Source organism: Neophocaena asiaeorientalis, unplaced genomic scaffold (genome assembly GCF_003031525.2).
Source record: "Neophocaena asiaeorientalis asiaeorientalis breed wild unplaced genomic scaffold, Neophocaena_asiaeorientalis_V1.1 scaffold62, whole genome shotgun sequence".
Classification (NCBI taxonomy): domain Eukaryota; kingdom Metazoa; phylum Chordata; class Mammalia; order Artiodactyla; family Phocoenidae; genus Neophocaena; species Neophocaena asiaeorientalis.
The window spans coordinates 7,726,853-7,750,544 of record NW_020175191.1 but is presented as its reverse complement, the minus strand read 5'-3'; the positions used below and the strand labels follow the sequence as shown (position 1 = coordinate 7,750,544).

The window sequence follows — 23,692 nt, the reverse complement described above, 5'->3', positions numbered from 1 at the left end:
AAGAGGCTGGGATTCTTGCTCCAAATTTGCATTCTCTCTCTGCTTCTCTCATCCACATAGCCATACTCTCAGTTAAAATACTTGTATTATTAATTTCTCATTACTGGAATTGTTGCACCAGAGGCTGAGTGACCATAATTTGAGACATTGGTAGAAGACATGTCCTTGTTGACTGGTTGGAAGGGAAGTTAGATCAGGTTACATCTGTGAGCTATTCTAAATGTAAGATATGATTTTACCAGCTTAGGCTCCCATATACACGAAGATTGCTTTCTGTTTTACTTTCTCACTGTCTCTGTTAATAGCACCATCAGTTTTTTTGTCTTGTCTGTATCCCAGTCCTTCATCTTTTGTGTGGAGTCAATCATTAGGCCTTCCTCCCAAAATCCTCTCCAGAAATAATACTAGTTTTCTCCTAGTACATGTAGAGTTGTAGAAAAGGTAACAAAAGCATGAGCTCTTTAACCTATCGTTAAATGTTAAGACAGAGTCATATCAGGATTAAGAGCATAGGTTTTGGAGTTCAGCCTCAGCTCAAATCCTGTTCCCATTACTACTAGCTGTGTCACCTTAGAAAAATTACTCTCTGAGGCATTTTCTCCGACTCAAAGTGGGGACCTAATATTAAATAACATTGCTGAGTTGTTTGGTTAAATAACTAGTACCCATAAAGCATTTAGCAGTGTTTCTATTAATGCAAACACCAATTAGTGCTTAATAAGGTGTAGTTACTGGTATAAATAATAAAATACAACATTTATATAACTTCTTTTTTAGTTTACAAAATGTGTGCACCTACACTTTCTTGCTAAATAATCACAAATATCCTGAGAGGCAGATAATATTCTCATTCTAGAGATAGGGACACCAAAGAAAAAAGATGATAACACTTCCTCAAGTGGAATTGTCTAGAGGTTGCTCTGATAGGGAGTGAATGCAGTTACTGGAAGTTTTGCAAGGCTGTCTACCTATCACCATAGATCCCAGCTTTTGGAAGGGTGACTGAGCTAGGTGATTTCTGAGGTCCTGTAACTTGGTCATTTATTCACACATGCAATTAATATTTTTTTTACCAGAAACTGTTCAAGGACCTGGGGATACAGCATAAACAAGCAAAAAACCCCAAAACAACATATACACTCACACACACAGACAAAAATCTCTGCCTAGAAATATACAAATACAGAAAATATTTTGTACAGGATATACAATATAAAAAATAAAATATGAAAATATCGGTATATAGCTTGTCAGTTTTTTCATATTCCTTCATCTAAGTACCCATTAATTCCCACCCTCATTCCCAGCCCTCTCCCCAAGCTTAAAGTGTCAGAAACTAGAAAATTCTATTTCAGTTTGTGTGCCATGCCCTCTCACGCGTCAAGGCTTATTCGAAGCTGGAAATCCAGAAAAGTGGGCGGGGCCTTGGAAGTTTCTGAAGGTGGAAGGAGAGACGGCGGAACTTGTGTGCGGTAGCTGTAGTTCTCGGTGGGAAGCCAATTCTGAGGACCGGTAGTGGAGAGCTCTGGAGCTTGTTTCCGGCCACCTCAGCGGGAATCGGAGACGCGAGCAGCTGGGTCTTTGGGAACTGAGGTAGAGGCATAACTGTTGTCGCGGCGGAGCAAGTCAAGACGCACCTACGGCCGTCCGGGCCAGTGTTGAGTTTCCGTAGCCTGTGAAGATGGTGTTGCTCACGATGATCGCCCGAGTGGCGGACGGGCTCCCGTTGGCCGCCTCGATGCAGGAGGACGAACAGGTGAGCTGCTAGATCCCCGGGACCCCAAGTTCCTGTCAGAGCGCTGTGCTCTCAGCACGGGATTCCTCCTTAGGACGCGGGAGACCCTTATGGCCTCCCAGGCGTTTCTGACCCCTCTGAAGTGCTTTTCCTCTTTCGGCAGTGGAAAAGAATAAGTCTTGTTAGAATAAATCTCTGTTAGAATAAATCTTGCCTGAAGGCGGGGGTAGATTTTTGTGTTACCTGTTTCTTTTTAGAAAAACTCTCTGGAGAAGGGATAGGTTTGGCTGATTGTGATTATCCAGTGTTCTGTAATTCTTTAGGGACTTTGTTAAAATTCAAGATTTCTTTCTTTCTTTTGCTGTTAATAAGGCTGACTGACAGGTCCTGGGAAAAATCAGCTCCTAAGTCCTCTTTTCGTAGCACCTGATCCTTGACCTAGTTTACTGACATCTAGTGAAAGCAGATGAGGTATTATTGCGACATGTATGCACCTGTTTGAAGTTCAGTACAGTACCTTCTTTCAAAGTTATGCCCAATTCCCACCTCCAATAAGCCTTACTAAATTTCTGTTGTTGGAATTATAACCCTTGTGTTATATTCCTGTAATGCTTGTGCCTTAAAATCACAAGGCAAATTTCTGGTGTGAGACAAGTTCCTGGAGCAAGGTCAGGAAGTTCCTGAAGAAAGGAGGCTGAGAATGAAATTTATATAATTTATTTAAAGTGTTCAACTTTATCTTACTTTATCATACAACCCAAGTAATGTAATTAAAAAAAAAAAACCTCAAGGCCTAAAAAAAGATGAATATTTTGCACATGTTTTTGAACTTTTCATTCATATATTCATGAAAAAAAGAAACCTCATTAAACACATCAGATGTGCCAAGCATGGTGTTAATGCAGGGGTTCGGGGAACATAGTCCCTACTTTCATGGAGCTTACGGTTTCGTGGAGAAACCAGATAACTAACAATTATAATGTAGTATAAGTGCTATGGAATAGGAAGAAGTTTCTGTGGTTGAACGTGCAAAAGGTATCTAAATTGATTTTTGGACCTCAGGAAAGTGTTCCCAGAAGAAATGACATCTAAGCCAACAGTAGTGTCTCCTAATTAGGAAAGCTTCTATTTGGTTATATGCCTTTTTAGGTTTGATTTGGAAATATGTTTACTTTCACTTTTAGGAGAGTAATGATACAGATTGTGAAGTTGCTAAGTTGCTTAGCAGGTCATGCTAAGTGAAATATTTTCTATTTATTCCACAAGACAAAGTCTAAGTTGAGATAAAATTTGAAAAATATAGCATACCCTGAATTTTCAATTGTGAAATATTTTTGTCTTGTCCAATGTTAAACATTTTCCAGGACTGTGCAGAAGGAGTGAAATTGTTATAATGAATGCAGGAATATGATTTGAAACAAGGGAGATGGTGTGGGGGAAATTTTCCTTGAAGGATATGTAGTTTGATTAAGAAGTAGTTTTCCCAAAGGGACAGAAATCTGGTCAGTTTTCCAACTATTGCTTTGAATTCCAGTGTGGGCAAAGAATATAAATTGGATTTGAAAGTCCATATATCAGTAGGCTCTTATTCTCTGCCTTCATACTTTATTGAAAAAATTAGTTGATTTACTACTGTGTGTTTCTTAATTCCAAATTAGGTATCAGTTTACCAAGATGGGTTGCTTTGTTTAATTGACAAGGAAAGATATTTTACACAGAAATATTTTTGTGATTGTAATTCCATAGTGATTTCCTTTAGGAATTTTGACTTTGAATGATAACGTCTTTCCAAAACTTTTAATATCTGCAAAAATATGAATCTTTGACTTATTTTTACTATTATAATAGTATACAGAACATTTATAGAGTGCCTACTACATACCAACCATTGTGTTAAGCCTGTTAAATGCATGATTTCATTCAATCTTCATACCAACTATTAGGATAGGTACTGTTATTATCCCCATTTATAGATAAGGAATCTCTGAGGCTAAGAGAGCATAGGTCTCTTGTTTAAAGTCGCACAGCTAATAAGTAGCACAACAGAATTTTTCACCAGAGTTCCTCCCTGCCTCCTTTTTTTCCCTTCCTTCCTTCCCTGTTAACCTACAACCACTATGTTAGTTCCAGGTACATAACATAGTGATTTGATAGTTCTTTCATCAGGGTTTTTTAACTTCGGCACTGTTGACATTTTGGAATGGATAATTCTTTGTTGTGGGAAAACTGTCCTGTGCATTGTAGGATGTCTAGCAGCATCCTTGGCCTCTACACCTTATATGCCACCATATAAGGTGTAGTTGTGACACCACCCTCCGTCTAGTTGTGACAACCAAAAATATTTCCTGACATTGCTGCATGTCTCCTGCGGGGAGGAGGGGCAAAATCACCCCGGTTGAGAACCACTGTTTTGGTTTAAAAAAATTTTTTTTTAATTAAGATACAGTTGATTCACAGTATTATATAAGTTTGAGATGTACAACATAGTGATCCACAATTGTTAAAGGTTATGCTCCTTTATAGTTATACACGTTTATAATTACTATAAAATATTGGCTGTATTCCCTGTGCTGTACAATATATCCTTGTAGCTTATTTATTTTATACATAGTAGTTTGTACCTCTTAATCCCCTACCCCTAGCATGCCCCTCTTCCCTTCCCTCTCCCCACTGGTAACAACTAGTTTGTTCTTTTTAATCAATATCTGTTTGATTCTACACTACAGGCTTAGTACCTAACTGCTTCACTTGTTCTAAGACATTTTAGTAATGTATTTACTTCTTAGGAGTCTGGAAATAACTTTGTAAGAAGTGGATATCTTGATCAAATAGTTTTATAGTTAAGTACCCTAATTGTTCGGGCCAAATAATTCAATGTATTCTTCCAATTATTTACATTGATAACAGATACCATATCTTAGGTGGTTACTAGATGCTAGTCCTTGTACAAACTGTCTTCTCACTGGAGATGAACAATTACTCAAATAATACAGTAAAGCGTTAAAAAAAAAAGCTACAGAGTATCTTATGCACTGTTTCCTCTGTGCTATAACTAGAAATGTAGGCCTAAGACAGGTAGACAGATGAACTTTTCTTTTCCAACCTAGACTCTCTGATATTCTATCTATTTCTTCCTTTCTGATGTATTTCTCCTTTTTAGATGTTTGCAATTTCTTTATCTACCTTTCTGTTCTACCTCAAAATGAACCATGTTCTCTTCAGGTGTTAGATATAACTGAGTACAGGGCAGAGAACTCCCAAGAAGCAGAGAGTCTTTTGTACAGTTAAACTGGCGCACTCGCCCAATCATTGAGGGTTGATTAATCACCTTACTGTTATTGCTGTTAGAAGAAAATGGTTGGTTCTTGGTGCCCCTGGCCTTTGATCTATAGAGTTCAACAGGAATTTACAAATGATAAGAGCTTAGCTAAACATTCTTATAAAGGCAAAAGATGACACTTGATACAACTACTTGTTCAGCAGTCATAGGTGACAGCAATAAAAAGGATTGTGGTTGTGTGGCAATTTACTACCCTGTACCTCCTGCATTTTGTATACAGAACCACATCCTAAATATACTGATGATCTCAAATTAGTTTCAGAATTTGTGTAGACATTCACATCTACTTTATTATTGGATTGCTAACAGCTGTCTTCATTATGCTGTATATAAGTTTCATCAAGTCTGTTCTAGATGAAGTAGAAAACAGAATTAGGACATCTAATCTAACTATTTTTAGGTAGACTGGCTGACTATGAGCCCTTTGTGACTGTAATCTTAAAAGTGAACCTAGGATTTATCTGTAAAGCCATGATTATGTTGTTATGTGAGATCTAGATCAGAGCTGCCATATGGTTTCTTGAGCATTTCCTATGAATTAGATTTAATATTAAATAGTAAGGTATCACCTAGAAGGTGGATCTACCATTGCTGAAGCAATTTTAATTATACAGGTGATATAGCATGCTTAGGAGCAGGGGCTTCAGAGCTAGACTGCCTGGGTTCAAATCCTAGCCCCTCCCCTTATTGGCCCCAAGTCCTAACTAATATTGTTCAAATCCTAGCCCCTCCCCTTATTGGCCCCAAGTCCTAACTAATATTGTTCAAATCCTAGCCCCTCCCCTTATTGGCCCCAAGTCCTAATATTGTGGGTGCAAATACGCAGTAAATAGGAATGGATGAATGAATAATTTTCCCATTATAAAATTAATTTCTGATTATTGTAGAAAATTCAGTAAATATGTACAAACAAAAGGATCAAAAAGTTAATGGTGGTTTTTTTTTTTACCATTAAAAGTAGTGGTAAAATTAAGTAATCCCTACTTAAATTATATCCACTTGATGTCTAACCTTAATCTTTGTGTGTGTGTTTAAAATCAAATAATCGGTAATACTGTTCCACCTAATTTTTTTCACTTAGTGTATAATGAATATCTTCTCATATCATTAAATATTACACAGCATCATTTTAATGGCTCTGTAGTATTCCATTATATAAATATATACCATATGTTATTTTTTTTAACATCTTAATTGGAGTATAATTGCTTTACAGTGTTGTGTTAGAAGATGTGGAATTGTTGGATAAAACATTACACAAAACTTTTAAATTTCTAATACATATTGTCAAAATAACTACCAGGAAGATTGTGCCAGCATCGTGTTGCCAGGAATGGTAATGCCAACTGAACCAGCATTGTAAAATGTTGGTTGGCGTGCTGTAATTCCTATGTAGATATGTCCCCAGTGTTATACATTGGCAGTCACTGCTTTGTTCATTGTAAATTCCTGAAATTGTAGCATGCTTTTGGCCATAGTTTCTTGTAGTTCGTACAGTTGTTTGTCTCTTTCTCTCAGATTGCAGTAATATTTACAGTGCCTCTTATAAAGTCAAAGGATTTGTGCTAATCTTCATTTCACTGACAGTTTTTTGCCATTTCTTTTTTTCTTAATTGAAGTGTAGTTGGTTTACTATATTATGTTAGTTTCACACTTAGAATATAGTAATTCAATATTTTTATAGATTGTACTTCATTTTAAAGTTGTTATAAAATATTGGCTATATTCCCTGTGCCGCACAATATATCCATGTAGCTTTTTTATTTTATACATAGTAGTTTGTACCTCTTAATCCCCCCTACTGCTGTCTTGCCCCTCTTCCCTCCCCTCTTCTTACTGGTAGCCACTAGTTTGTTCTCTATATCTGCGAGTCTGTTTCTGATTTGTTATATTCATTCATTTGTTTTATTTTTTAGATTCCACCTATAAGTGATAACATACAGTATTTGTCTTTTTCTGACTTATTTCACTAAGCATAATACCCTCTAGGTTCATCCATGTTGTTGCAAATGGTAGCATTTCATTCTTTTTATTTGCCATGTATTTATTTAACTAGTTCCTTTAAGGTGCTCACCTGCCTTTAGCTGTCAAAAAACTTATAATTAACATTTATGGTTGTGGTTATTTTATGAATACCTCTGAGACACTGATTTAATTGATTTGGGGGTGGAGATTGGGCAGGAGTAGTTTTTTTAAGAATTCTAGGTGCGCGTCCCTGGTGGCGCAGTGGTTGAGAGTCCGCCTGCCGATGCAGGGGACACGGATTCACGCCTACCCAAAAAAAAAAAAAAAAAAAAAAAAAAAATTCTAGGTGATTCTTGTGTGAAGCCAAGGTTGAAAATCATTAGTCTGTGTTGGTATTATTTCTTGGCACTTTAGTAGTGTCTCCAACTTTGTTTGCATCCCTTTAATCTACTGTTGTGGGGTCAGATATGAGAATATATCTGAGATTATATATCAGATATATTCTCTGGGGTCGGAATGCCACATAACAACATTGGTGAAGCCAACAGATTGACAAGTACCACTCAAATTTAGGAACATAGGATATTGTGCACTAGTTCAAAGCATGTGGTGGTATTCACTCTCCCCAACTGGCTGACCAGTCACGAGAAAAACAATATATAGATTAGCAATACTGTTTAACATGATAATGTTAATATACGTTATAATGTTAATTATTACAAAGTATTGTTAATATATAACAATATACATATACATGTTAATGTAGGAGTATTTCTCAAGTGAACAGCCTTATAACAAATCGTTGCCATAAAAACAGTGTTAAACTACAAATTGATTCTTCTAGTGGTCTCTGCCTAACTCCCCTGGCTCACCTCATGCTTAGTTACTTCCTTATTTATATTGAAATTTCCAGTTCACCATTTAATGTTTTTATTTTATTTTGAGTTATAATTGACATATAACATTATATTAGTTTCAGATGTACAACATAGTGATTCAATATTTGTAGACACTGTGAAATGATCACCACAATAAGTCTAGTTACCCTCCATCATGAAAAAATAGTTACGAAAATTTTTATTCTTGTTTCTTCTTGGGATGAGGACATTTAAGTTTTACTGTCTTAACAACTTTCAAATAATGCAATACAGTATTATTAACTATAGTCACCATGCTGTACATTATATCCTCATGACTTATTTTATAACTGGAAGTTTGTGCTTTTTGATTCCCTTCACCCATTTCACCCACTCCCCCACCCACCTCCCCTCTGGCAGTCACCAGTCCATTCTCTATCTATGAGCTTGTTTTTTGAGCAGGATTCCAGTCTTTTTTAATGGCTGAATAGTATTTCATTGTGTATATATACCACATCTTCTTTATCCATTTGTCTGTTGATGAACACTTGATTATTTCCATATCTTGGCTATTGTAAATAATGCTGCAGTGAGCATAGGATGCATATGTCTTTTTAAATTAGTGTTTCGTTTTCTTCAGATAAATACCCAGAAGTGGAATTGCTGGATCATGTCGTAGTTCTATTCTTAACTTTTTGAGGAACCTCCATACTGTTTTCCATTGTGGCTGCACCCATTTACATTCCCACCAACAGTTCACAAGAGTTCCCTTTTCTCCACATCCTCACCAACACTTGTTATTTCTTGTCTTTTTGATAATAGCCATTCTAACAGGAGTGAGGTGATATCTCATTGTGGTTTTGATTTGCACTTCCAGTTCACTATTTTAAATATAGCTTAGAATCCTATACTTATACATTTGTTTATCTGCCAGTTACACGATTTTATCATTGCTTCCTTGAATGATTTTACTCTCAGCTCAGTGGTTCACCATCTGGAATTTTAAGTTTCACTTTGTACTTTCTCATAGTTATACCGTAGGTCCAATCCCTAGGAGAACCTTGTGTAAACACTTTTCTATTTAAACATTTAGTTATTAAACATCTACCAAGGAGAGACAGTGTTAGATCTTTCAATTCAAACTAAATAATCCAAAATAAAATAATTCCTCCCCATCACATGCCAAAAGTTATTTGTTTGTTTCCCCCAGTATGTGGATGAATAAATAATGTATATTTGCTTCCCATTCTTCATGCACTTCTTTTCCATTTTGGATCTAGTAGGTTATTGAGGTATGATTTTCTCCTTTTGAAATGACATTGCTGTTTCACCCAGTAGACTTCTTCCTCTCTTTAAAAAATATTGTAAAATCATTTAGAAATTGTTTAGGAAAATATTGCCTGTAACTCTATCATCCAAATGTTATTATTTTCATTTTTGTATGAACATACCCCTTGCTACCCAGACTTTTGCTATCCAAACTCAGGAACCAAATAGATTTATTTAGTAAAGGATATTGGACTTTCCAATCTCTGTCCTTGCTCTTATTCATTTTTACCTAATTGCAGTTACAGTGTTCATAATAATTTGCAGTCATGGGTGCACACAGTTTTGCTTAAATGCTCAATACTGTAACACTTTATGGAAGATTTTGCTTGATATTTCAGCACAAAAATGAGATGATTCATTCAGTCTGTTGTTCCCAGGACTTTCCCCTGAGTATGGAACATGTTGTACAGTTCTCTGCCAGTAACTGTGCAAGTGAAATGGGTTAGGAGGAGGGCACTGACCTAATAGTGGAAAGAACACTGGATTGAAAGAGTGCCTTAAGGAGTACACTTTTGCTTTTTCGCAAATAACTATTGTGACTTTGTTGAAAAACTCGGGATTTGGTCCTCCTTTTTTCTCTAAAATAGGCCACTTTTATTTTGTTAAAATAAATCTTACTAACCTGTAAATGAAGGACTGTATTCACATAGTGTCCTCAAAATATGATGCTTCTCACAAATTGGTACTGCTTTTTTGGTGGAAAATTCTTAAATGAAGGTGTCTTCTTTCAGTCTGGCCGGGACCTTCAACAGTACCAGAGTCAGGCTAAGCAACTCTTTCGAAAGTTGAATGAACAGTCCCCTACCAGATGCACCTTGGAAGCTGGTGCCATGACTTTTCAGTGAGTATAGTCCTGATTTCTTTGTGATTATTTAAATATGAATTACAGTAAATACAAGTAACACCTGATAAGAATGGGAACTTTTTAAAAAGTAAAGGTAACTTTAAAAATATAGTCGCTCCATGGAAGCAACTTTCCTGGCTCTAATTCTGCAAAACTCAAATCTTGGTTTCTTTATTCAATTTCCATACAATAATTCAACCTGTTATCCTGTGTCTAGTAAATGCTATACATATCATGCAGTAATAGGTAACTTTTGCTTTGGGAGCTTCTTGGAGCCAGACACATGTAGGTTAGTACCCTTGCTCAAACATTTACTGACAATGTAACCTTGAGCAACTCACATGTACTTCTCTGGGCCTCAGTTTCCTCTATAAAATAGGGAATAATAGTTTTGTGAGGATTATGAGAGAATCCATGTATATCACTTAACATCTTAGTCTGGCACATAGAGAATAGTCAATAAGTGTTAGTTTTTATTTAGAAAAAAGAAAATTATAAAAGATAATTTAAGGGCATCTAATCAGTGGTTATAGACAATGCATACAGCTGAGAGAGGGATCAAAGCAACTTTATTGGATTTAGATTATCTACAAATAACTGGTATTAAATGTTTAATACATGTCAAGTTTGAAATTGATAAAACAGGAAGAATTAAACAAGAAAAGAGAGGGCAAGAAGATCAGGTGAAAGTAAAAAAGAATAAGCTAAATAATCCTTACTATGTTAGGAACGCAGATACCAAGATAATATAGACCTGGGAAGAACCTGCTCTGTTTAACTCAAACAAACAAACCCTTTACTCATCAAGAACAAGCAAACAAGTATAAAGAATCAAAACCAAAACAAAACCCTGGCCTATTGGTTAATAAAGTAGTGAATATTAAGTTTTGTAAGGTATTTCAATATCAAAAAATATTAGAGGCACTTAATTATATAGTATTTTTATCTCTACCATGGGTTAGGAACAAAAAAGATGTAGGAAAGATCTCATGGAATTGAAGAGAGATTTTCTTCTGCTTGGTTCTTTATAATCTCATCTCTTCCTTTATTTCCATCCAAGAACTGTTTATTAAAGATTTATTCTTTGTCAGACAGTGTATTAAGTCTTGCCTGTAATGTTTTACCTTATCCTCTTATTAGCAGAGAGAGACATATACACAAACAACTATACTGTAATACCTTAGGACAAGAAGTGCTGTAGAGCAGAGAGAAGGAAGCAATAAATTCCCATTTATAGAGAGTAAGTTTCAGGAAAGGGGAAAGAGGGAGGGAGAATAGAGAGAAATTTCACAGAAAAAATTATAGTAGAATTGAGCATATGAAAATGAACAAGGTTTCTCCAGGTACATAAAAGAATATTATAGTTAGAAAAAAACAATATAAGCAGAAGTCCACGAGCATGTGAAAGAACCTAGCTTATTGGAGAACAACACGTTGTTCGGTGTGTTAGGATATATGATGGAAAGCAGCCTACACTTATTTTGGAGGGCTCTGAATACTATACCACGGTGTATGATTTTATTTTGTAGGTAGTAGGGAACCTCTAGAGTTTTTAAGCAATATCATATTTACTTTTTAGGAATAAAGCTAGTGGTTTAGAAGATGGTCTAGAAGGCAAGGAGACCGGTTAATTTAGGTGCCCAAGCAAGAAATAGGACAGCAGTATTATTATTATTGTTGTTGTTATTATTTTAAAGGGCATGAGAGATCATATAATGTAATAGACTATAAACTATGCTCTGTGGAGTCATAGGATGCCTTAGGAAGGACATAGAAAGGACAGGGGTGGGGGTATGTGTAATGCTTTGGGCCCTTAAACTCCTACTTAAGCTAAAGAACTTCTTCTCATTTTATTTGCTGTACATATTAGTCTTCTGGATATAATTTTTGCTGAAATAAAGAGTACTATGGCTAAAAAGTTTGAATACCACTGAGTAACCTAACCTCTTTCCAAAACTATCTCAGACATGTAGTCATATAGCCTCTTCCAGACTGCCAGGGAGCTCACTCTCACAAGAGGAGTCAGTTCTGTTATTGAACAATTTGCAGTCAATACAGAGTTCTCCTATCCTGGAAATTCGGGAATATTATTAGTCCTGAGATTCTTTTCTGTACCCAGTAAATATTGTGACATTAACTTCCAACTTTTAAGTATCCACAAAAATTTCCAATTCCACTATTTTTCTTATAGCTGGAAGAAATTTAAATGTGTATATACTTGTTTACCACACATCATCAAAGGGTAGATGGAGTCACAACTCCGAGTTTTCAAGAAAAAGTCTTATGTATTAAGATATTTTAGTTGAAGAATTATGTAATTAATAAATATGTCTAAATACTCCTTTTGGAATATACTTCTAATAATGGGAAGATGTTTGCTTTCTGATTCCAGTGATTTTTGGTTTGAAATTGACTTTCTGATTTAGTTAGCCTCAAAGGGCTTGGGCTAGAATATTTTTAAAAGTTTGTGTAGGGAATTCCCTGGTGGTCCACACTTTCACTGCCAAGGGCCCAGGTTCAATCCCTGGATGGGGAACTGAGATCCCATAAGCTGTGTGGCATGGCCAAAAAACAAGGTTTGTATGGCACTGAAAGTCTATTTCAGATTGTTGGAGGTGTTGTTAATCTACAAACAACTTTTTCTTGCTTTTTTTTGTCTCTGCAGCTACATTATTGAACAGGGGGTGTGTTATTTGGTTCTGTGTGAAGCTGCCTTCCCTAAAAAGTTGGCTTTTGCCTACCTAGAAGATTTACATTCAGAGTTTGATGAACAGCATGGGAAGAAGGTGCCAACTGTGTCTAGACCCTATTCCTTTATTGAGTTCGGTAAGTTTTTGCGCATCACCTCTCTATCAAGGGAGTAGTCGATATGCAGAAGCTATTGATATAATTTTGACACTTTTTTAATTTTTATGCTTACCTACTGAAGTTTTGGATTATCCCTCCTAGTCCATGTCTTTTGTCCTTTTGAATGAATGAGGCTTCCTTCTCATAAGTAATTTTCTCTGATCTTTTGATTTTTTCCTCATAGAACTTGTTGCCCTTTGCTCTTTTTTGTTATTTAGTTTGATTCTTCATTTGGGTAAAAAAACTGTGTCTAAAGATCTAGATTGACATGTAATAACTGAGTTCTTTTTTCCCCCAACCCAACCTCCTCACCTCCCCCGCCACACACACACTCACATACTCACAGTGAGACTCATTTTATGGAAATCAGAGTTTGGAAATCAGAAGGAATGGTGAACGAGATCCTCTAATTTAAGTACTAGAGGATATATGGTATTGGGGCATAACATTTACTACACGCAGAAGTAGTGAGCATGGGTGTCCATATTTGTATAAGAATTATAGAAAGACTCATTACTGGTCAGATCTGGTAAAGTATCTGATGGCAATAGATCAAAGGAAATGGCCTTTAAGTAGAGGAAGTGAGAACAAGTATGATTAGACTACATCACTGACATTTTTAGTTAAAAAAAAATTGGTTTTACTATCTCTGAATTTCTGAAGTGTTTTGAGTTTGCTAGATAAATGGGTCCTCTTGCTTTTTAGAAATAAAGAAATCTAGCAAAGCATTCCAGTGTTTCAAAACTATAAGCTCTCCAAGTGCTAATTTTTATAATGTCTGGTTTTGCAAATTTTATTTTTGTAGACAATAGCGGTTCAGTAAACCCAATAAAAAAAATAAGACTGCTGTATCAAGGTCACACAGGAAATAGTTGGTATACTCAAATTAGCTTAAAGGATTTATATACAGAGATATGAATGGGTTATAGATGAACTGTAAGGTACAGTAACCTGAGACCAGTAGCATGGTAATTGTTATCATCTCTAAGCCTGAATGGATAAGAGAAAGCAGTTTCTGGAACTAGGAAGGAGAAAATTTATGGAAAAGGCCCATTTGAGAGGAGCAGTAACTTTTGGTGGAGGTATACTGCCAGCCCAAGATGACTTCTCAGGGAGGAGCTAGGGGAATAAATACTTTGATATCACTATCCACTCCCCTTCTTCCGTACTCTTGGGGCTCCCCCATTGGCTGAACCTAACCGGAAGCTAGAGGGCAAGGAACCCATTGATGTAATCCATGCAGGTCAGCTTCCTGCAGATCTAGAGGCAAATGAAGGGTATCAAGCACACACATCTTAAGATTTTTTCTAAAAGTTGAAAATATAATCTTTAATAATCATTCTTTTCATAGTTTTGCGTTATATAGACATTGGCAAAACTGAATGAGCATGCAGTTTTGTAGTAGTATTTTGGGAAACGCCTGTCCCATTGATACTCATTCAAAAGCTTGGTTAATCACGAACAGTTGCAGATCCAGGAGAAACTCAGAATTTACTCTTTCCTACTTCTTTGATGGACACGAAAGAAGTTGTTAACAGTCACTTTTCTTCATCATTCTAGATACCTACATTCAGAAAACCAAGAAGCTTTACATTGACAGTCGTGCTCGGAGAAACCTAGGCTCCATCAACACTGAATTGCAAGATGTGCAGAGGATCATGGTGGCCAATATTGAAGAAGTACTACAACGAGGAGAAGCACTCTCAGGTCTCTAAAAGCAGTATGAGTCTTATGAATAAGTGGCTCTTATTCCATAGGCAAGGATAGCTTATTTGGGAGTACCTTTTATGCTGTCAGATTCTATCTAGTACTGTTAAGAATTCATCTTTCAAAAATGGATTACATTGCAAGCTTCCAATATATATGTTTCTTCCTAGTGTGGTTAGTTTCTATTGAGTTGGAACAATGTAGTCTCATTCCATATCAGAAGCAATTACTGTTTCCAAGATATTTACACAGTTAAATCAATATTTACAGAAACACTTAAGGGAAATGAAAAGAAGAATGAGAGGAAATTGTCAAAGATTTATTGCAATAGTTTGCTGAGTAGCCACTTTGGGAGACTTTACTGCTGACAGATCAAATGTTATAAAATGCCATTTTCATCAAGGCATTCCTCTGCTGAAAAACTTTTAAAACCTGTGACTACAAGATAAGGTCTAGTCTCATCTCAACTTACTTTTCACTCATTCAGTCATTATTAACTGAGTACTTGTAATGTGCAAGGCACTGTGTTCTCTATAATGGAAGATAAGTAGATTGCAAATGTCTCTCATTCTCCCTAGTTCACAAACATTCTGCCTCAGCCAGGTCAGTGTCCTCATCATCCTGGACCTTCTTTAGGATCTAGATAAGAACTGCCTCTTTAAAAAAGCCTTACCTGATCCTTATATCCCACAATGCATTAATCTCTTTTGTCCTTCCAATTCTTAAAGCACTTACATATGTAATGTTTTTTAGCACATAATGTGTTATATGTATGTGTGTGTACTAATTTACCTAAAAATATGTATGTTTACTTAATGCTTAAATGTTACCTAAATGTTTAATGTGAGCATATACTTTTTTTTTTACATCTTTATTGGAGTATAATTGCTTTACAGTGGTGTGTTAGTTGCTGCTTTATAACAAAGTGAATCAGTTATACATATACATATGTTCCCATATCTCTTCCCTCTTGCGTCTCCCTCCCTCCCACCCTCCCTATCCCACTCCTCTAGGTGGTCACAAAGCACCGAGCTGATCTCCCTGTGCTATAAGGCTGCTTCCCACTAGCTATCTACCTTACGTTTGGTGGTGTATATATGTCCATGCCACTCTCTCACTTTGTCACAGTTTACCCTTCCCCCTCCCCATATCCTCAGGTCTGTTCTCTAGTAAGTCTGTGTCTTTATTCCCATCTTACCCCTAGGTTCCTCATGACATTATTTTTTTCTTAGATTCCATATATATGTGTTAGCATACGGTATTTGTCTTTCTCTTTCTGACTTACTTCATTCTGTATAAGAGACTCTAGGTCCATCCACCTCACTACAAATAACTCAATTTCGTTTCTTTTTATGGCTGAGTAATATTCCATTGTATATATGTGCCACATCTTCTTTATCCATTCATCCAATGATGGACACTTAGGTTGTTTCCATCTCCTGGCTATTGTAAATAGAGCTGCAATGAACATTTTGGTACATGACTCTTTTGGAATTATGGTTTTCTCAGGGTATACGCCCAGTAGTGGGATTGCTGGGTCATATGGCAGTTCTATTTGTAGTTTTTAAGGAACCTCCACACTGTTCTCCATAGCGGCTGTACCAATTCACATTCCCACCAGCAGTGCAAGAGTGTTCCCTTTTCTCCACACCTGCTCCAGCATTTATTGTTTCTAGATTTTTTGATGATGGCCATTCTGACTGGTGTGAGTTGATATCTCATTGTAGTTTTGATTTGCATTTCTCTAATGATTAATGATGTTGAGGATTCTCTCTAACGATTAGTGATGTTGAGCATTCTCTCATGTGTTTGTTGGCAGTCTGTATATCTTCTTTGGAGAAATGTCTATTTAGGTCTTCTGCGCATTTTTGGATTGGATTGTTTGTTTTTTTGTTATGTTTGTCTTGTTCCTGATCTTAGTGGAAATGCTTTCAGTTTTTCATCATTGAGGACTATGTTGGCTGTGGGTTTGTCATATACTTTTTAAAAGTAGTATTTATGTGTTTCATATCTATTTCATATACTTCTTTTATTTCTTTCACAGTAATCATCACAAGTAGTTTCCTTAATGTGTATTTTTTGAATTCAGCCTTGTTACATATTCATGAATAATGGGTTTTCCTTTATTATGAATTGCAGATTTTAACCTTTATGTCTGTAGTCAGCAGTTGTCCCAGCATATAGCTTCAAACTCTTTAAACATCAGATTTTGGATTTGTGAGTCTGTGTAAATTTTCATCATTACAGACTCACAGGTTCTACTTGGGATAAAGTAAACCAGCACAGGAATTTTTCTTAAATCCAAAATTTATATACTGGTCAATTTATCAAAAGTGTAACAGATATTCTTCTAGTGATTTGCTGATTGCTACAAAGCTGATATGCTGATTAAAAAAGAAGTACAGTTCTACCCTTAAATAACTTCATGTGATTGGGAAGATAAGAAAGATTGTCACAGAGTAATTTATAGATAGTATAAGGGAACAAACATCAGTTGAACACTTACATTGTGCTAGGCAATATGGTAGGTGGACTTTACGTATATCTTAGTTATTCTTTAGAGTAATCCCATGTGAAGTGGGTGATATCAAACTGGTTTCACAGATAAAGAATCAAAGACTCAGAAAAGTAGCTTACTATAAAAGTTACACTGCTAGTACCTGGCAGAATTTGTTGGCTTTTGGAGTCCTTGTCCATCTTCAGTGAATGACAGTTTTAAATCATTATATATAGATCTGTAGACAATAAGAGCTATAAAAATGTAGAAGGAAGTAGATAAATGAACAGGAAAGATTTCTTGAGTTTTGATAGATCAGGAAGGAGTGAAGAGTGGTATTTTAAGAGGAAGAAAAAGCATATGCTGAACAGAGCATATATGAAGACAGTGGAAAGATTAGGCCACCTCAGAAAATGTTCTCTTCCTCTTTAAGCTTCTGTATAATGAGTCCATCTTTTACACCTTTTTCTCCTTCTAAGTTTTAAAGTTTTAGAGCTAATCAACTTTGCATTTATGACCCAAGAATAGTTCCTGTGGGTTCTTTTAACAAGATCAAATTATGCCTTTTTTACTGCCTAAATATACCTGTTTCTTTTAAGCCATATGTTTTATTTTTTATCCAAAGATGTCACCCTATTAGACTGTAAATTCCACAAATATAGAGATCATGTATGTTTTGATCATAATTGTATCCTCTAGCACTTCTCATGGTGCCCATAACATGAATATTTGCTAAATGACTTCTCCAAGCAATAACTTTGTCTTTATGAAACTGTGTTTCCAGATGTTCCAGTGTAAAGGAATTCTCTTAACTATTTCATATGACCTAATATTTATTTCTTTGCCCAGTTATTCTCAGCAGGTTTAGATTCATGTAGCAAATATTTATTGATTGATTTTTCACTGTATTTTTCACTGACTGTATGCCAGATCACATTCTAGGCACTGGTAATATAGTAATAAACATAGTAGTAGTTAAAAACCTCTGTCCAATGGATTGTACATTCTAGTAGACTGGCTGGAAAGATTCCTTGCAGCATTGTCATGGCTATTTCTCATCCCTTAACTGTTTTTTTGCACTAGGTGCTTTTCTTACAGGACAAGTTCTAATTTGGAAATGGCTGGCATGCCTGTGTTATTAAGTAATGCCACATTTCTCAATCAAAACCAGTCTCTATTAAGCAACTCCAAATATTCCAAAAGCATTCTCCAAGGAAGAACAAATAAATTCAGATTGCAATATAGTTTTTCAAAATTTTAAAGAAGTAAAAAGTTTTATTAGAATTTATTTATGCCAAACTGAGAGTTTGTTTTTATTATTAAAAATATGCCATATATTTTAAGCCCAGTCTAGCTTGTGTATATCTGACTATTTCTCTAAGTGCTCAGTTAACAATTAAAAGAAGATACTGATATTACAAATGTCCTTATAGGAAAAAAGAAAAACTTTGCCTAAGATTCTGAAAAGCTTAATTTAGTAGATATTGATGGTTTTCTAGCACCTGTGACTGTATTTTCATTATAATACAGCTTTCCTATATCTGTTAAAATATAATTTCTGATAGCTTTATCTTCATAATAATAGTCTTTACTATGTGGAAAGTTTTAGAAATTTGGTAGCAGTCACCACTGAGATATAGCTTAATACTCAGTGTCTGGTTCTTTGAATTTTCTGGTTACCTGCATCTTTTATCTTACCTGGATTATCATTTGTCAAAATATGAGCAGATATGATTTAGACCATTAAGAGATTATGAAGATAGTTATGGTCAGCTAACATTTGTCAAGTGTTTACTGTATGTAGGCATTGTGCTCACTTTACAGGCATCCTATGATATGTTTATTGTTACTATATAATCCCTATTTTTATAGACAAAAGAAGCTGGGTCTTAGAGAGGCTGAGTTGACCAATACCACGTGACTGGTACAGCTAAGATTTGAACCAGGGTCTGAGGCCAGAGCCTGCATACAGCCTCAAGAATTTGAACATAAATTGATCTGATAATTTTAAAATGCATTATAGATTTTACAGTGCTTCAGGATCACGAGTTAATCAGTGTATGCAACCTTACCCTTAAAATAAAAGTGATAATTTAAGCTTCATGGTTTGAAATAGTGCCACTCATTTTGGTTATTTTTATGTCTTAATACATTTGATAAAATACTTTAAGGGACTAATTAATGTTATCCTTTTTTCCTTTTTGACAGCATTGGATTCGAAGGCTAACAATTTGTCCAGTCTGTCCAAGAAATACCGCCAGGATGCGAAGTACTTGAACATGCGTTCCACTTACGCCAAACTTGCAGCAGTAGCTGTATTTTTCATCATGTTAATAGTGTATGTGAGATTCTGGTGGCTGTGAAGTAGTGAATCCAGTCACTGGCAAGGAAGAACCTAGAACCCAGCAGGTGTATGTTTTCAGGAAGCTGAGCTCACAGAGATGCGTATTAGAATCCAAGTGGAACTTCTGCCTCTAAAGACCTTGCAAGGAAAGACATGTCCTGAAAATGAAAGATTACGCCTCATTTAATGAAGCTTAGCCCTATGTAGAAAGTGTCTTTTGGGGGCAGAGGCTTTCTCTGGGTGCTAAGCCATATATGTTAGGGAACAGTAGATTGTTTTATTTGTTTATTTCCCTCCCAGTGTTTTACATTTTTAAAACAGCACTGACTGGGCATTCTCATCTCTAATGGACTCGTCAGTGAGGTTTGGCTTAACCAACCTGTACTAGCAACAGTCTGAAATCCCTTCAGAGAAGGCAGCCCTTTGGAAAGTTTTTGGACTCTGTTTAATCAACATTCCGTTTGTTGGTGACACTTGTGATTTTTCAGGAATCTGAGTTGTTGATGGCCTTTTAAACAAGACTCCAGTATGTGAAGGTTAATTGCTGTGCTGCAAGAGATCCTGTCTATTGGCCCCTGTAGGAAGTTAACCTTTGTTGTTTTCCATTTATGATGTTTTGCTTATTGCACAATTGCTTTAGGGTTAAATGAATTATATTGATGCCTTGAAATTATAGCACTCCGTGATTAAGAAGCTAAAATGTTTTCTGTCATTTACTCCTTAAAAGACTTAAATGTTTTGTTTGGGACATTCTTAATTTTATTTTTCCGCATCTGGTTTATATTAATCTAAGAGTGAATGTAGCATACTGATAGCCAGAGGCCCCTGACTTAGTGACAAAGAGAGGCCGGCTCATGACTACAGCTTTGTCCTGCCCTTTTCTCACTTTTTCTCCACTATGATTTTCCCCACTCTTCCTCCTGCCACAATTTGCTAACATTTTTTAAATTCCTCTATGTCCAATAGTTTCATGTCCCTCTCAGGATATCCCCAAATTTCAAAATGGAAAATATTCAGTTGCGTAGTTGATTAAATTGAAATTTTTCAGAGCAACTACTCAAACTACTAAACGCATTTATCTGAGAAAATCTGAGAGCACCTTGTATCTGCTTCAGTTATGTAATTCTCTGAGAATATTCCAGAAATAGCTAACTCATTTACAGTAGCTTCTATTAACAAATAAAAGTACCTATGATTTTTCCCTTTTTTGCTCAGGGATAATGGGAATTTCCTTTTACCTTCTGAGGTAGAATTTTTTTAAATGGGGAGAATAGGCCTTTTAAATATTGCCACAAGGGTCTACAATATAACCTATAATTACTACACATACTGCAAACATTTCTTTAAATTGTACAGGAAAATGAGCCTACTTCTTAAAATCTTTGGAAAGAACTTTAACCAGTAAGCAATTTTATAACTCAGGATCATCAAACCTACTGTTCTGATTCCTGATAGAGAAAAAAAATTCTATTTCTTTAAAACAAGGCAAGGAGAAATGCTTATTTTATTCCTGATAATTTACAGAACTAGAATAAAATTTTTTCTTTCCATTTTGGACCTATGTCTGCCAATTGGAGTTTTGTGCATGAAATAAGAAGTTACTTTTTATAGTGAATAAGTGCTTTGAAGTCCCTAAAAGTCTTATCCTAAGTAATGATATTGGTAATAAAAGCCTTTGAAAGGCTGAAAACCTAAGTATTGGTACCATAGCACTTGGTACTTCTGTAGGAGTGGAGAGTGGCAGCTCGTTGAGAGTTGCATGCTGCAACCAAGTAGTCAGCAATGAAATAAATACTTCTAGAATGTTCCCTTTAGTGTGAAGTTTTGTTATCTAGTTAATTTACATGCACATCTTCTTCTATAGATACACTTCTACCTAAACTCAGTGGGTTAATTAAAAAATGAGTTGGGGTGGGGGATGATAAACAAAGGGATAAGAAAGTAGTTTATGATTATGATGGTAGAAAATGAAAGAACAGGACTGTCATAATATGACTCCTGCGTCTGTTCCTTATTGGAGGAAGTGGGAAGATCTGACTAGATGAAATGAACCAGCAATCAAACAGGTATCTAAAATAGAATGTGATAAATACTGTTCAGGGTTATCGGGGGCACATTAAAAAAGGACACCTAATTTACTGTGGGAAGGGGTGTGGTAAGAGAAGGAGAGTGGGATTTCCCAGACGGAGTCAATGGCTTGTGAAGAGTCATGAGTTAAAAGAGTGAGGCCCATTTGGGGGATCATGTAGCTTGGTTCAACTTAACTCATAGGTTAAGTGTAGGCAACTGAGACTTGAGGAAGAAGTAGACGGTACACTGTCATGCAAGTCATTCAGACTATACTAACATCAGTGGCAAGAGATGGCATCAGATTTATAACTTCAAATGATCATTCTGACCATGCTATAAAAGATATATTAGAGAGGAATAAGCCTGAAAGTAGGGAGATGAAACTAAGGAACCATCAGAGTAGAATGAGACATAGACAGGTTTTAAGTTATTTTCAAGAAAGGAATAATCCCACATACTGAAATATTTACACAATGCTTTCTTTGTTAGGAGCTTATTTTAATTCTCATGTTGACATTTTGAAGTAAATACTGTTCACACCATGTGAATGAAGAAACTTTACTGCAGTGAGGCACAGAAGAGTTGAGTAATTTATCCAAAGATGCAGAGCTAGCAAGTGACAGAGCTAAGATTTGAACCTAGACAGTTTGACTCCAGAGTCTGTGCTTTTCTCCACCATACTATACCACCAAGAGGTCAAATCAAACAAGTACCACAAAATGTATTTTGAATTTAACAATTAGGAGCATAATCATACAAGCAGAGTAATTTCAGGGCAGTAGAGACACAAGTCAGATTGCAGTGGGTTGATGATTGTGTGAACCACTAGGAGGTAAAGACGTTGAACTACTCTTTAGAAGTAGCTTTTTTGGTTATGGCGCTGAACTTCATAACATGTTTTAATTAAGAAATCTCACAAGTGTTAACATAGCAATATTTGGCACATTGTATGTACATCTCTTCATTTAAGTGTCTAACTGGCTCTTAAGCTTTTTGGAAAACCTTTGAATATCTGGTGAAATGTATGTGCCTTTACCCCAGAACAATGTTCATGTGTACATGTATACCAAGTATCACATACTATGTCAGGGTTTTCAAGAACTCTATAAAGCCTGTTCATGACCTGGTGGTCCATGATCCCCCAGCTAAGAACTCCAAATATAGAGGATGTGGAACTCAAAGGAAAGAATCCAGAAACCTTGAAAACTGTACAGCTGATGTGAACTAGAAAAATTCTACAGTTTGAACTAACTTTGTGGATGAGATTCATTCTTAAAAAATTGTGTAAAAAAATTCTATCAAACATTTTTGGATCTTGTTCTACAGAAAAAAATTTGGTCCAGTTCCTCAAAATCAAAATCAAGGATCTTAAATTTTTTATTTCTACTTTTATCAGTAGGAAGTCTTGCAAAAGCAAGTTAAGAAGGCAAATGGATAATCATTTCTTCATACATAGTACTTAATAATACATGTATGAGAAAACATCTCAATTTAAATTCCCATCTTATTGGGAGTTTTCATGACCTAAGGGCTTGAATGTTGATGGACACACAATTAGCAGAACTGACTGAGCCCCATCTGGTTGTCTTTTTAGCTCAGCAAAAAGGCAAAGAGCAGTGGTTGTAAAGATGTTACTACTGTAAATGCACATTAACTAATTGGACCAAATAAATAGCTTGTACTTTTTAAAAGTCCCAAAGAAAAATTTGTAGCATGTGTGACATAGTTTGAGGTAGAAGGGGCAAATTGAGTCTCACATCCTATTAATCATTACAGACAGCGTTGACCCAACAGTATAAAACTATCTTGAGCAATTTAATCACTCCATTCTAATAAAGTTTATTTCAAGTGCTGTAATTGAATCCATGTCTTAGATTAGAAAAATTGTTGGGAATTTGACTTCCGTATACTAATCAAAACTGGACTAACCTTCTATAACCTTCATTAATTGAGCATATGTGTCAGTCATTTTACATGTATTATTACAGTCCTCATAACCATTTTCCCAGCTTGCCCAAGGTCACATAGCAAGTTGAAGTACTTGGGTTCAAATCCAGGACTGCTAGACACCCAACCACTACATACACTGTTTATTCCTAAATTATGATGTAGAAGTGTTTGTCCTAAGCACTATTTCACTTTGTCCTGTCAAGTTAT

At 35.8% G+C, this 23,692-nt stretch overlaps 1 protein-coding gene across 1 annotated transcript; it reads left to right on the top strand.

Moving 5' to 3' along the window:
- Positions 1-1,531: 1,531 nt before the first annotated feature.
- On the top strand, positions 1,532-23,387 carry SEC22B (SEC22 homolog B, vesicle trafficking protein). Its single transcript, XM_024764913.1, has 5 exons — positions 1,532-1,756; positions 9,958-10,067; positions 12,736-12,896; positions 14,478-14,624; positions 19,330-23,387. The coding sequence occupies exons 1-5, from the start codon at positions 1,682-1,684 to the stop codon at positions 19,482-19,484; spliced, it is 648 nt and encodes a 215-aa protein (XP_024620681.1). The 5' UTR covers positions 1,532-1,681; the 3' UTR covers positions 19,485-23,387.
- Positions 23,388-23,692: the final 305 nt, after the last annotated feature.

What these genes read in the sequence shown, in the direction of transcription:
- SEC22B (XM_024764913.1), top strand. Translation starts at nt 1,682, where the DNA reads ATGGTGTTGCTCACGATGATCGCCCGAGTGGCGGACGGGCTCCCGTTG. An exon ending in GCTGGTGCCATGACTTTTCA is followed by an intron (nt 10,068 to 12,735) that starts GTGAGTATAGTC and finishes TTGTCTCTGCAG; the next exon opens with CTACATTATTGAACAGGGGG. An exon ending in CTATTCCTTTATTGAGTTCG is followed by an intron (nt 12,897 to 14,477) that starts GTAAGTTTTTGC and finishes TCATCATTCTAG; the next exon opens with ATACCTACATTCAGAAAACC.